Source organism: Pelophylax lessonae (genome assembly GCF_965119305.1).
Source record: "Pelophylax lessonae genome assembly, chromosome: 13".
Classification (NCBI taxonomy): Eukaryota; Metazoa; Chordata; class Amphibia; order Anura; family Ranidae; genus Pelophylax; species Pelophylax lessonae.
The window spans coordinates 93,186,243-93,201,940 of NC_138780.1; the positions used below are offsets into that span (position 1 = coordinate 93,186,243).

Consider the following 15,698-nt stretch of genomic DNA (forward strand, 5'->3'; position numbering starts at 1 on the left):
TGCACTGCGCAACGCCATCTGTGCCAAGGTCCACCTAACTACCGATACGTGGACCAGTAAGCACGGTCAGGGGCGTTATATCTCCCTAACGGCACACTGGGTAAATGCAGTGGCGGATGGGCCTGAGGCGGATAGCAATTTGGCACATGTCCTTCCACCACCGAGGATTGCAGGGCGCTTCAGTTTGCCTCCTGTTCCTAACTCATCCTACTCCGCTACCTCATCCTCTACCGCCTCCTCATCCGGACAGCGTAATACCTTCACCACCAACTTCAGCACGGCCAGGGCTAAACGACAGCAGGCAGTTTTACAACTTGCCTGTTTGGGGGACAAACCACACACCGCGCAGGAGTTGTGGAGGAGCATGGAACAGCAGACAAATGAGTGGTTGCTGCCAGCGAGCCTCAAGCCCGGCCTGGTGGTGTGCGATAACGGGCGAAATCTCATAGCAGCTCTGGGCCTAGCCGGTTTGACGCACATCCCTTGTCTGGCGCATGTGCTGAATTTGGTGGTGCAGAGGTTCCTTAAAAACTACCCCCATATGTCAGAGCTGCTGCAGAAAGTGCGGGCCGTCTGTGCGCACTTTAGGCGTTCTCACCCTGCTGCTGCTCGCCTGGCAGGGCTGCAGCGTAACTTCGGCCTTCCCGCTCACCGCCTCATATGTGACGTGCCCACAAGGTGGAACTCCACCTTGCACATGCTGCAAAGACTGTGCGAGCAGCAGCAGGCCATAGTGGAGTTTCAGCTGCAGCACGCACGCGTGAGTCGCTCTGCGGAACAGCACCACTTCACCACCAATAACTGGGCCTCCATGCGAGACCTGTGTGCCTTGTTGCGCTGTTTTGAGTACTCCACCAACATGGCCAGTGGCAATGACGCCGTTCTCAGCTTAACTATCCCACTTCTATGCCTCCTTGAAAAAACAATTTGGGCGATGATGGAAGAGGATGTGGCACAGGATGAGGAGGAGGAGGAGGAGGATGAAGAGGTAACATTTCAAAGGCTTTCAGGGCAGTCATTCGCAAGGGGCTCCGAGGGTGGGTTCCTGCACACACAAACGCCAGGGACACAATTGTCCAGCAGGGGCACAGTTCTGGAGGATGAGGATGAGGAGGAGGAGGAGGAGGAGCTGGAGGAGGAGATGGAACCATGTTCACAGCAGGGTGGCACCCAGGCCAGCTCATGGCCATCACTGGTGCGTGGCTGGGGGGATACAGAGGACACGGACGATACACCTCCCACAGAGGACAGCCTTTCGTCGCCTCTGGGCAGCCTGGCACACATGAGCGATTACATGCTGCAGTGTCTCCACAACGACCGCCGAGTTGTCCACATTCTAACTTGTGCTGATTACTGGGTGGCCACGCTGCTGGATCCCCGTTACAAGGACAACGTACCGTCCTTAATTCACTCACTGGAGCGCGATCGCAAGATGCGCGAGTACAAGCGCACGCTGGTAGACGCGATGCTGCTGGCATTCCCATCTGACAGCGGGGCCACAGTGGAAGCACAAGGCAGAGGAGGAGGAGGTCGCCAACTCAACCAGGGCACCGCCAGCACCTCAGAAGGCAGGGTTAGCATGGCCGAAATGTGGAAAAGCTTTGTCAGCACGCCACAACAAACAGCAGCACCAGCAGCTCAGATGGAACGTCTTAGCAGGAGGCAGCATTTTACTAACATGGTGGAGCAGTATGTGTGCACACGCCTACATGTAGTGAATGAGGGGTCTGCCCCCTTCAACTTCTGGGTCTCCAAATTGGGCACATGGCCTGAGCTTGCCCTTTACGCCTTGGAGGTGCTGGCGTGCCCTGCAGCCAGTGTATTATCTGAACGGGTATTTAGCACGGCTGGGGGTGTTATAACAGACAAGCGCAGCCGCCTGTCCAGAGACAATGTGGACAAGCTCACGTTCATTAAAATGAACCAGGCATGGATCCCACGGGACTTTTCCGTACCTTGTGCAGAATAGCAATGGATACCGACCTTACCCAGCCATTGTTCCATTTTTGCTCTCACTCTTTTGGGGTGTACCCTCATTTAAAATTTGTGAAAAGAAGCAGTGTTGGCTACCTCGTCCTCCTCCTCAGGGCCAGATTAACGTAGGGGCTATTGGAGCTGCAGCTCCATGCAGGCCCCTACCTTTTATATAGGCCCCGGGTTGGCCATATTCACTGTGACCGCTCTTCTGTCACTTGTAAACACAGAAGTCTGGCTTCTATGCTCGCTTCCCCAGGCAGCACCCTCAGAACCTCCCCACACATCGCGAAGGCCGGACAAGGAGGGACAGTTGCCGATGCATGGATGTGTTTATGGGCTTCAGAGACAGCATCCCATGTTGAATTAGGCATGCATGGCTGCACCCTTCCTCCTCTGGGTGCATGCCAAGGCACGGCCCTTAAGGCCCTTCAAAATCCTCAGCACCAAGACCATGATGCTCTTAATCCGGCCCTGGTCCTCCTCCACCGCCGCTTCCACCTACACCGCCCATAGGTGTGCGCAGCCTATTGCATTAGGGTGTGCACCCCAAAGTTGAAATACACATGCATGTGTTTGCCTACATGTACATGGCCCCGATACATTACTCTCCCTGCTGGCAAAGAGAAATAGAGCAGAGCAGGTGCGAGGGAGATCTTTCCCATCTCCTAACTGGCAAACAGAGCGATAATGCTATGTGCCCTAGGTGATTAGGGTGTGCCCAGGTACACCAGGCACACCCTGTGCGCACGCCTATGACACCGCCACATCCACCACCACCTCAACCTCCCTCCTACTCCATATGGGCCTCGTCCTTCAGAGATGAAGAACATTGTTTTATTTTTCTGTTTTTTTTTTAAGTTATTTCCCTATCCACATTTGTTTGCAGAGCACTTGCCATGCTCTTAACTACGTTTTGCTGCCATTTGCAGCACTCTAGCCCTTTCCATTGGTGTTTTAGAGCCATTTTAGTGCCTTAAAGTTCGGGTCCCCATTGACTTCAATGGGGTTCGGTGTCCGGGAAAAGTTCGGTAAAAGTCCGGGACACGGACCCAGACTTTTTTTTAAAGTTCGGCCGAACCCGTCGAACACGGACATCTAGGTGTCCGCTCAACCCTACTTATGATACATAAAGCTTGTTCAATGACAGCAGCTGGAACAACAAGACTATAGTGTCAAGGATTTAGCTGCCCATAGATGGACTGAAATTAGGCCAGTTCATCGGGGACTAGCTGAATTTCAATAAATCTATGGCCATTCCTGCTCGGCAGAAGTCGATTTACCAATCGACCTCTGTCGAGTGAGGATGTTGGAAATCTTTGTCAATCAGCTGGCTGCAGCCGCTGATAAGTGTATTCTGACAGCGGAGTCGTCCCACTTTCAAGAGTACAATGGCATAGTGAGAAGGATTCCTCCATCCACCTCGACTGTCTGGATGGGGGAATCCCATTTGTTTTTTGGGTTTTCTTTTCGATCAGTCAGGGGGCTGCTTGAAAAAATAGCGGCATTTATGGCCAGCCTTTGGAATGTTTGCTGTGTTCACTTGTGTACTGTGAATATACTGTGTATATAACTAGGGCCAAATATAAAATTGATTGGGCCCTGGGTAAACATTTTCTTTGCTTCCCCCCCCTCCTTCCGCCCCAGCTTTCACCCATACATACAATAAATAGCAGTTAGACTCAAAATCAGTTTACAGTAGCAGATCAGGCAGTGATTACAATTGGTTGCCAGAGATTACAGCATATCATTACCGCTCTCTGACCGGGTGCAAGAGGTTACAGTACACATTACGATTCACCCCGATTAGTTGCTAGAGTTTACAGCCTTCATTTCTGCTTGCCTATTAGTTGCTATAAGTTACTGCACATCATTCCTGCTAATTGGTTGCTAGAGGTTACTGTACATCCTTACTGCTCACTAATTGGTTGCTAGAGGTTTCATGCACAGGGTGAACTGGATGGACTATTGTATTTATTTAACCTCAACTACTATGCAACTATGCTTACCGCTGGAGGTTACTGTGCATCATTACCACCTACTTGTTGGTTGCTAGAGGTTACAGCACATCAATACAGCTTATTGATTGCTGAAGGTTACAGCAAATCAGACAGAAAACTCCTAGAAGTTATTAACAATGAGCAGAGCTAAGCGCAAACAGCTATAAAGGTAGGAGTGCTGGTAGAAGCAGTATCCTCGGCAGGCTGCCAGAAATAAATGACTAGTCATGCCACCTGCAGTAGAGAAGTGTTGAGGGGTAAGCTATGTACAGTTTAGAGTTCCCCCCCTTTTCAATGCACAGCATTCCTCCACCACCAAATCAGCCCCCCCCCCTTTAAATACTGAGCATTCCGAGACCTCCCCACCTAAAAATCATCAGAGTGGGGCTGCAGAAGCGCAGCTGTAACTAACCCTGTCCATGGAGGAGCTTCTGCCTGTATACATGCCCCGTCCCCTCCCTCCTCTGCTCTCCTATAGAGATCGAACAGCTGCCAGGAGAGGCGCACTCACTGTCACTTGTAAATACAGAAGCAGCACTTCTGTATTAACATGTAAAAGTAGTGATCAGCCCAGCAGCCAGCGCCGGATTCCGGCTGAAAAAAAACACTAGGCAGCTGCTTTGCCCCCCCCCCCCCCCCGCCGCGTTAAAGACGGCCCTATATTTTCATACAGCCATAATCCCTTTTCCTGGCTAAAGCAACAAGGAATACGTTATACGTAAAGGAGCTGGTGTTTCTAGCAACAGAAATATTAATGCCTATTTTACATGTATTTCAGTGGTGTAAACCCTTTCAGATCAAGACTATTGTATATATTTCCGGTTTGCTGGGTGATAGTGGGATAAAGTAGTTACCAAAATTCTAAAGACATTCAATAGAAACTTACTGATTGACAGTCTACGAGGCGGAACTTCATAGTGGTCCAGATAATAAATACAATTGATGCTGCAAGGACAAACAAAAAATTGTATTCATGACCAGAAACAGGTAAACATACAAGTAGGCACTTTTTTACCTGAAAAAGCCACATAATATAGCCTGATCAAAAAAAAATGTTGAATTACAATTTAACATAAGAAAATAAAACTGATTTATAGAACATATAGTACATGCATACAGTACATAGATCTAGGATGGACAAGATGGTAGTCTACAACAAAGGAAAAAGCTTTCAAGAGGCTTATCTCTTGATTGCGCTCACGCAGCTGTTTCTGGCTAGTAAAGCTGGGTACACACTGGCCGAAAATCAGCCAGTTCAGCAGGAACCGGCCGACTTTCAGTCAGCGTGTACAGCGGTCAGTTCGACAGAAGCCAGTCTATTAACCATCTTTTGTTGAAGGGACATGCTGGAAAACCAGTATTCAATCAGCGCTTGCAGCCAATGGCTGTGAGCACCGATCAGTGTATTCTAACGGAGGAGTTCCACTGTCAGAAAATAATAGCACAGCAGGGGAGATCGTGAACCAACATCGCTTGTGTTGGCACAGTGGTCTGTCAGGTTTTTGGGGAAAAAAAAAAAAAAAAACACTTACATTGTGTACCGGACTTAACTCTCTTAGTCCTGTAATTAGCTTCTCTACAAAGATTCACAAAGGAAAGCCCCATTTTGAGTCCATTCAAAGGTCTTATTTTAACCAAACACCTGGTGAAGGGGCATTTTCTTTTGGCCCGAGAAATGCGATTTTCTTTTTTTTTTTTTTTTTAAGTGTAAATCAATAAATTCATTTAGACTCCTCATTAGGTTTGGCACTTCTACTGATGCAGGTTTGCTAAAAGTTGCTAGTCTAATCAACCTTGGACCCAGTTAGCGTTTCCATACATTTAGGAAATAATATTTTTTTTTTAGGTGCAGCGACTGCGGATTCCAGAGATTTGTTTTGAGCTTTGGAATCAAAAACAAACATTCTTAGCTATGCTTTACTTTAAAATTGTGCTTAAATTAGACTTGAATTCAGTCAAGCTTTTCCCTCAAAATTGTATAAAACAAGTTAGCTGTGAACAATGTTGCACTGACAGCAGCTGTCTACTGCCTAGGACCACTCTTTCATTCATTTCATAGGGCTTTGTGACTTGCCATGCAGCTACCATTTAGTGGAGGTACACGCCATCACTAGGTGGCTCTTCCTTCTCTTAGACCCCACCCTGATGGTACCCTAATTTAAAACCAGAAACAGAAATGGATGAATGGAGAAAACACAATTTAGAGACTGTTCCATTATAAAGACATATCATGTAGGAGAGTGTTTTATGTAGACATTACATATGAAACAATGGCACCAATATCACAGGAAACAGGTGAGGGGGATGATATTTTTCAAATTTAGAACAAACATCTTATTTTACAATAAAGTTACTTCACAGAACAACCAGACTTACCAACTACAGCCAAGATAAGTGTATTTGTGAAGTGTCTGTAAAGAGACAGCTTGACCACATTCCTTCGTAGCTTCAGCAGCTTCATGGTCTGTGTCAGGCTAATGAAGATGTGCAGGACGGTTAAGGAAAATGCAGGGCTGATAAAATCTCAGGGACCATATGTTCTACTAAAGAAATAAATTCTACTAATAGCTGTCTTATTAATAATTCCAAGATAACATCAATCAAATGTAGACACATTACCCAATACAGTGCAACTTTGCTTTTGTTGGCATCACTGTTGAAAGCGATACTCCAGCCAAGACCAGAAATTAGATAGACTGCAATTGGAAATAACAAACCTAGTGCAGGTATATTGTGCTAGTAGCTGGAGGTGCCTGCACTTTTTCTGCAGCAACCTTACAAACCTTGTTTTTAAGACCAAATACTAGACTATTTTGACAGGCAATGCCCTGACTTCTCAATACTAAAGCTTACCACTACTGCCCACCCCCACACAATCATGTAGGTTCAGCCAGGCTGGGGATTTGCCCATTTTGAATGGCCTGGTATTGGGCCTTTACAGCTAATTTTTAAGGTTGCTGCAGGTATGTCGTGTAACATAGGCCTTACCCTTAAGCCTTGTATACATGATGAGAATATCGGACGAATGATTGTTCTTTTTTTTCAAATGCTAGTCTCATATTGAAAATTAAGGAGGTTACTAAAGTTATGTAAATTTTCGTACAACCGAATACAACTTCAGAAGTAATGTAACGTGTTGTAATGTAATGTATTTTTTCGTTTCCGAGTATGTGTGGTCTTGGTCTTCCGATTTTTTTGGACGAATACTGAATTGATTAAAACGAAAATCGTTTGTTCTGTTATCGCATGAGAAATATTTGTGTGTTCATCCCTTTGCATAATTTTGCATTAAAGAGGTTGTAAACCGATAATTTTTTTTTTCTTTTCTTTACATCCTGAAAGATAAAGACATAATGAGCTAGTATGCATCGCATACTAGCTCATTATCAAATACTTACCTTAGAACGAGCCCTCGCCGCGCCGCTCTCTTACCTCTATGACGGGCGACATGTACAGTCGCCCGTCTTACGGGATCGCGGCATCCGGCCATCTGATTGGCCGGAGCCGCGGTGACGTCACTCCCGCGCACGCGCGCGGGAGCCGACGGTCACGGCACAGGGCTCTGAAGGAACGGCACGATCTGCCGTTCCTTCAGAGCGCATGCGCCAGTGACGTCACTGGCTGCATCAAATGTAAATATCTCCTAAACGGTACATGTTTAGGAGATATTTACAGTACCTATAGGTAAGCCTTAACATAGGCTTACCTATAGGTACAACTTCCTGAGGAGGGTTTACTTCCTCTTTAACTGTTATGATCGGCTCCTGAAAGCTGTATACTTTGGATCAGATTATTGTACAATCGCTTCGAAATCGGTATTTGTCATCTGATTGTTTGAACTTGTGTTCTAGGCATTACTCCAGCAACAAACTCTTTCACATACTGTCCTTCTCCGGCAGCTCTCTGTGTACTGTTGTATCGCACTACAAAATTCTTGTAAGAGAAATCCTGATGTAGGAGATTTGATGCATATGTAAATGTACAATATATAAAGCTCTACACAAACTGTCAACACTAAATAAATGCATACTTGCAGGAGCAGAATTTGGGACTAACAGTCTGTACTAATTTATATTATAAACATTTCCTGCAGTGCCCACACACTAATCCTTTGTGCAAAAAATGGGCATAAAGTAATAAATGACAAGTCAGCTGCATGGTGCTTCTGAGCCGTGTTGCTTCAATGTTGCTAATGCAGTGCAAGCATGTGAGTGTCTAATGACCTTGCCCCCCGCTCCTTTTGGACCCACACATGCTTGTACTGCATTAACAACATTGAAGCAACACCGCTCAGAAGCACCATGCAGCTGGCAATATAGAGTGGGTGTCTTGTTTTATTGTTATACATGTCATTTAATACTTTATGCCCATTTTTGCACAAAGGATTTGCGTATGAGCGCTGCAGGAAATGTTTAGTGTTTGATTTGTGCTGCTTCTGGAGAATTTAGGCCCCTTTCACACGGGTGGACCTCCTAAAAAACTGACAGGAGGCCCTGATCGGACCATCCAGTTCCATCTATGGAGAGGCAAGTGTCAATGGACATGTACCCATGTCACCCGCCGACATCCGATCCTCTAAAAACAGACAGATGGAGACCCATTCCCCATAGCGGATAGGATGGCCATTGAGTGTAAACAGACAGGTTGTCCTTTTACATCTGTGGATATATGGAGCAGACACAGACCTGTCAATCGCCTGCTCAGCTGGAATCAGCAGACAGATTCCCTGCTGCGCTGGCAGAATCCTCCCCATGTGAAAGGGGCCTTAAACTGTCTCCTAGCTGCCTGCACCACAGATCTTTTTAACCACTTGTTGCTATTCCCATTTGTGCTTGAGTAATTTATTAACATGTAAAATTGCTTCTCTTTGAAGTGATTATACCCATATAATTGTTCTTAAGTGAATACATAAAAATGAAATATATTTGTGTTGGTTTGAATTCTTTAAAAGGATTATTCCACTTTTGTGTGGGGAAAAAAAGCAAATACAAAAATAATATAGCAGAAACAATTGCTACACATGCAATATTGTGATTGAATGTTAAAAATGACCTTTCCTTTTCAATCTGCATCAATGTAATTTTCTGTAAACTTCAATGAAATATGGCAACCTGGAGGTGTTCTGTACACCACTGGTGTATGAAACACTCCCAGAAATGTCATTTTCTGCTTTTGTGATTGGCTGACTGATTTTCCCAGAAGTCTGCATAAAGGTACAAGTCCGAATTTAGGCATCCACTGAAAAATTAAATTTTTTGTGATATACTCCCAAAGGATTAATCACTTCTAAAAGGGATGCAGACCCGCATTAGAATACTGCAAGTACATCAGTGGAATAATAAAAAAAAGTCACTCCCATTCAGAATCCACTTTGCAGATAATAAACAGCCTTTTACTCACAGCACAAAAAAAAAAAAAAAACTGACAGCTCAGGTCAGAGCAGCTGTACTAATAATCCACTGTTAGTACAGCAATCTCCCCTGCTGTTCCATTGTGTTCTGTACAGGGGGATGGCCCCCCTGCCAGCAGCAATTGGCTGAGAGCGCTCACAGGGAGCAGGTCAGCTTCTGTCGAAGGAGCATGACCCGAAAAGGTCTGCCGACCGGCTCCCTATCAGCGTTCAATAGAAACTTGGCCGACATTCAGCCTGTGTACGACAGCTGAACTGTTGGACCAGCTGTCGTACACAGGCTGAATGTCGGCCAAGTTTCTATTGAACAGGCCGATGTTGCTCGACATTCTGCCCGTGTGTACAGAGCTTAAGACTCTGCAACAAATTTGTTAAAATCCGTGCAAAGTAAATTGAACACCCGGAGGGGATTGTATTTTTCTCAACAAAAGTGGATTTACTCTTTAACCACCTGTTGAAAATTCAGACTGCACCACCTATAATTAAAACGTTTTTCTATGACTCTACATTATATTATATTCCTTAACCACTTACCGGTACGTCACTAGCCTGTGAGGCTCTGGGGAGCGAGCGCGCGCCGCCGGAGGCGCGCTCCCGGACCCCGCCGCTCACTCATGATCGTCCGTGACAGCGGGAGAAAGGCAGGCGGCTAGTGTAAACAAGCCGCCTGTCATTCTCCCCTGTGTAGGAACAGTGATCATACGGTTCTACTATGTTGCACCGTTGATCATTGTTCCTACACCTCAAGCCACAGCCAATCACAGTTAGAATCACGCCCCTAGGGACACACACAGCTCCTCCCTCTCAAATAAAATTAACCCCTTCACTACCAGTGTCATTTTACAGTAACAGTGCATATGTATAGCACTGATTACTGCAGTAATGTCACTGGTAACCCCAAAAGTGTCAAAAATGTCAGTCAATGGTCCGATCTATCCGCCGCAATGTCGCAGTACCGCAAAAAAAAAACGCAGATCGCCGCGATTACGCGTAAAACAAAAATGACAAAAATCTTTCCCTTTGTTAGTAAACGCGATAACTTTTGCACAAACCAATCAAAATACGCTTTTTGCGATTTTTTTTACCAAACATATGTAGCATAAAACAAATTGGCCGAAAATGTTAAAAAATTTTGATTTTTACATTTTTTTGGGGGGAATTTCATATAAAAAATATTAAAAAAAATATTGTTATTTTTGCAAAATTGATGCTCTTTTTTGGTTTATAGCGCATGATCAAAAAATCAAATACCACCAGAAAGCTCTGTTTGTGGGGAAAAAAGGACGTCAAATTCGTTTAGGTACAGCGTCGCACGACCGCGCAATTGTCCGTTAAAGTCACGCAGTGCCGAATCGCAAAATACCCCCTGGTCAGGAAGGGGGTAAAATCTTCCGGTGCTTAAGTGGTTAAAGGTAACCACATAAAATATTTTCCTAATGCCAACATGGCAGCATATGAATGATATGTATGCTGCCATGGGACTGGCGTCAGGAAAGGAAAATTACGGTATTTGATACAATTTTCCAAATTTGAGAACCAGTTCTTTGATTGCTACAACATACCTATGCTTGATGGAGGCAAAAACAAAAGTGTTGCGTTTATAATTTCAGCGTCTGGACTGGGTGGACAGCGTGACATCAACGCTCAACCATTCACCTTGTCCAATCAGAGAACGCTTTTCTTTCATTCATTCAGAAAATGTAAAGCATTCTCTGAATGATGCCTGCGCCGAGCGGTCGACCTCCTTGGTTCAGCCTCCTGTGTTACATTTCACATACTACTTTGATGCTAGTAGGTGACAAAAGTCATACAATGGCTGCTGCAACCACAGTCAAGTTATACAGGTGTTTTTTCTGTAACAACAAAATCCCCTAAAAACGACAGCCTTATTCAAACGGGCAAAGTACGATAAACTGGAATACCTATTTATAGTCTTTAAAGGGGTTGTAAACCTCTGAAATGAAAAACGACCAAAGCATATTCTTCCTTATGTAGTGTGGACTAGCCTCAACCCAAAGCACCTAGCGTTATTTCGGTCTCTTCCTTTATTCCTCCGCTGTCTGCATGACTCACTTTGGACAGGTCACGTGGAGACCACACGTTCTTGGGAGACTGAAACACCTACCCCTTCAGCACACAAAAGGCGATTTACAGCCACTTTTGTGTTTTTTTTTCCTATGAGACTGTGTGGAGGGGAGGTGTGTCTATTACCTCCACTCGGGTCTGATTACATTCAGCTCTCCTCACTATGCAGTGCGTGACGTCAGATCCCCGACCTCTGCATGCCAGAGCTAAGAAATAGCCTTTGATATGTTTTTTTTTTTTAAGGCTGCAGAGAAGAGAGCAGCAGATAAACATCACAAACAAAAGATTTCCCTGCATACTTTTTTCAGGCTGGTAAGTGTGCTGGAGGTTGCCTCTATGTGCACATTAGTGCAAAGGCTAGTCGTAAGTTGGGGTGGTTGCCACTTTTTTGTACAGTTGCTTTGGGTACAGGGACACACTGGATGCCTTTGCTGCCATTGTGCTCTTGCTGGGTGTCATGTGCGTCTCCCTGCCTTAAAGAGGGGTGGGCTCCCTCCAGGCTCACCTGCTATATGTGCTCCGCCTCCTATATAGGAAACTCTGAAATTTTTTTAGAGTTAGGACTGCAGTATACAGATGAGCCTTAAGGGCGCTACAGCTTAGGCATATATTTGCAAATGTGTAAAAAAAAAACCCTCTGCTTTTAACGTAAATTGTAAGACAGGGTCAATTTGGTTGTTTTGCAGGCTGGCAGGTAAATTGTGCTGGGAAATCTTTTGTTTTTTTATGATGTGTGTTGCCCTTGGAGCCACTTGTTTGTACTGCAGATAAACAGGTACAGCTTGTGCAGGAGGATTGGTTTCATCTCTGTGTATCACCTGAGGCTAGTCACTTCAGTGGGTTTATGTAAGAGTTTACAATCTCTTTAATCTTGCTTTAGTGTAAAACCTGTGAAAACAATTATGAATACACTCATGCCAAACTGTAAATATTACAATGCTTACAGCTGCTGATCCAAATCTTTCAGTTAAAGATAGTAAATGACCCACAAGGGTGTGTGCTCTGTGAATGAACAGCGCTCGCTTATACATCAATGTGACATGTGTACAAAAAAACACAAGACTAGACTATATACAATCTAAAAACATGCACAATTTGTAAGTGAAGTCCAACGAAGTATTGGTGGTAAAGTCCTTGTTCCCTGTTGGACATACAGTGCACCTGGAAAGTATTCACAGCGTTTCACGTTTTCCACATTTTGGAATAAATGTATTACTTTCCTCAAAATTCTACAAACAATACCCCATAATGACAATGTGAAAGAAGTTTGTTTAAAATCTTTGCAAATTTAAAGAAATTAAAAAACGAAAAAAATCATATGTACATTATTCACAGCCTTTGCTCAATATTTTTTTAAAGCACCTCTGACACCATTTACAGCCCCAAGTCTTTTTGAGTATGATGCTACAAGCTTGGCACACCTATTTTTGGGCAGTTTCTCCCAGTCTCCTTTGCAAGACCTCTCAAGCTCCATCAGGTTGGACAGAGATCATTGGTGCACAGCCATTTTTGGATTTCTCCGGAAATGTTCAATCAGGTTCAAGGCTGGGCTCTGGCTGGGCCACTCAGGGAGATTAACAGAGTTGTCCCATAGCCACTCCTTTGTTATCTTGGCCGTGTGCATAGGGTCGTTGTCCTGGTGGAAGATGAACCTTAGCCCCAGTCTGAGGTCCAGAGCGCTCTGGAGCAGGTTTTCATCAAGGATGTCTCTGTATATTGCTGCATTTATCTTTCCCTCGATCCTAAATTAGTCTCCCAGTTCCTGCCACTAAAAAACATCCCCACAGCATGGTGCTTCCAAAACCATGCTTCCCTGTAGGGATGGTATTGGTCAGGTGATGAGCAGTGCCTGGTTTCCTCCAGACACGACGCTTGCCATTCAGGCCAAAAAGCTCAATCTTTGTTTCATCAGACCAGAGAATTTTGTTTCTGATGGTCTGGGAGTCCTTCAGGTGCCTTTTGGCCAACTCTAGGTGGGCTGTCATGTGCGGTTTACTGAGGAGTGGCTGCTAATTGGCCACTCTAGCATACAGGCTTGATTGGTGGAGTGCCACAGAGATTATTGTTCTTCTGGAAGTTTCTCTATCCACAGAGAAACGCTGGAGTTCTGTCAGAGTGACCATCATGTTCTTGGTCACCTCCCTGACTAAGGCCCTTCTCCCCCGATCACTCAGTCCTCTGTAGGAAGAGTCCTGGTGGTTCCAAACTTCTTCCATTTAAGGATGATGGAGGCAACTGTGCTCATTTGGGACCTTCAATGCTGCAGTCATTTTTCTGTACCCTTCCCCAGATCTGTGCCTCGATACAATACTGTCTCGGAGGTCTACAGACAATTCCTTTGACTTCATGGCTTGGCTTGTGCTTTGACATGCACTGTTAACTGTGGGACCTTATATAGACAGGTGTGTCCATTTCCAATCCATGTCCAATCAACTGAATTTACCACCGCTGGACTCCAATCAAGTTGTAGAAGCATCTCGAGGAAGATCAGTGGAAACGGGATGCACACAAGCATAATTTTGAGTGTCATGGCAAAGTCTGTGAATACTTTGTACACGTGATTTTTTGTTCATTTTTAATACATTTGCAAAGATTTTAAACAATATTTTTTCACGTTGTAATTATGGGGTATTGTTTTTAGAATTTTTAGGACATTAAATTTAATCCATTCTAGAATAAGGCTGTAACATTACAAAATGTGGAAAAAGCGCTGTGAAAACTTTCCGGATGCACTGTATGTGGCATCCAATATACAAAATTTGTTGCAGAAAAAGACTTGTGCCGTGTGGTGCTTATATTATCTGACAATTCCTCATTGTGCTACCAAAAAAACACCACGTGCAAAAGGTGAAGTGAAGATCCCCACTCACCAGATACTGTTGGCCCACCTTGTCGTATGACAAGAAAGGTTAGATCTAGCTTGAGAAGGTCTCTGTGACCAGGCTGTATCCTCCGGCTGGCTCCCCACGTCACCTCCTCACAATGATCAGTGGTTCCAGAGGTAGCCTATATTACCATGCAGGGTGAAAAGGTAAAAAAAAAATCGCTTCTCTGCCTTTTGGCTAAGATCAAGTGTAGTATCTGTTCTTATCAGTTGGTATGGACCTCAGCTAGTACCAGTATGACCAAAACCCGGAGCACTCTAAGTATTGAGGTATGGGGAGTAGGTCATCTGGGAAAGCATGTGGGGACTGCCGCCTTCTGATTCGAATGGGTTGAACTGTCCTAACCAGTTTGAAGGGAGCAGGAAAACCGGTCTGGCCGGTGGAACTGCTCCTGGATGTAATGGGCTGAGGAACAGGATGGCGAGGGGAGGGCTTTCTCTTCTGGGTTTTGATCTGGCCGGGCTGGCGACGGCCTGTCCCCAGTGATAGGTAAGCTCTCTCTAAGCTGTCCAGGTTCTGATGTCTGCTGGTGGGGATAGGCTACACTCGGTCTGGCCGGGGGCTGAGATTGAAAAAGCCCGTGGTGTAAGGGCCCCTGGGGTGGCAGCCCAGGGGTGCCTTAATTCTCACTGGTGAGGGGCAGCTCGCCTTGAGTTTTTCGGCACCTTGGTCACTGCACCATGCACACCTTTTTCACACCTGCCTTTTGGGACAGGCATTTTGGCTTGCACCAGAGGAATTTTTTTATTCCGGCTGGAAGGCCTGCCTTGGTTCCTCACATGGCACCATTGCACTTTCCCCACTTCCCCTTCCCCCACTTCTTTGTTTGTTTATGTCTTTTTCTTTGTAGTTTGTACACTGCACTATCACCTTTTTTTCTCTATTTGCACGACTTGTAGGGTGTGGGTTCTCGGGCCCAGCCTTGAGTCTTGGGAGGGGGTGGATATGGCCTTTTGGCTTAGTTCGCCCTCTCTCATGGGGTCTCCCTTCGGGGGAGCCCCACTTAGTACTTGGGGTGGGCTGTTTCGGCAGTCCCCCTGGAGAACGGGGTCAGTCTGGTTTCGGCCAGACAGACCATAAGTACCTTAAATCCCTGTCAGGAGTCTTGCGCCCCGGGGGATCGAGGTTAGGGTCCTACCTCTTCGGAGGGAAGACCATTTTTCGCACACCCTGTGCACTTTTTGTGTTCTCACGTTTGCGTGTGTGCACTTTTTTTATGCACCGGGTGGAGTCTTTTGAGTGTGTTAAAAAAAGAAAGGTAAAAATGAAGAAAAAATGCTCATAGCGTAAAAAAGTTTGAGCTATTTATTAAAATCGTTCATATAAAGACACCTCATTGGATGC

The 15,698-nt window shown here is 45.3% G+C and overlaps 1 protein-coding gene across 2 annotated transcripts in view; it reads right to left on the minus strand.

Annotated features, from left to right (window-relative positions):
* TMEM87A (transmembrane protein 87A) overlaps positions 1-15,698 on the minus strand; it is a 76,180-nt gene that overhangs the window by 32,487 nt on the left and 27,995 nt on the right. For both annotated transcript variants that reach the window (XM_082242922.1, XM_082242921.1), the window contains exons 8-9: positions 6,351-6,457; positions 4,861-4,919 (exon numbers count right to left, since the gene is read on the minus strand). In XM_082242922.1, the coding sequence (XP_082099048.1) occupies positions 4,861-4,919; positions 6,351-6,457 (166 nt within the window). The remainder of the gene's footprint in view (positions 1-4,860; positions 4,920-6,350; positions 6,458-15,698) is intronic.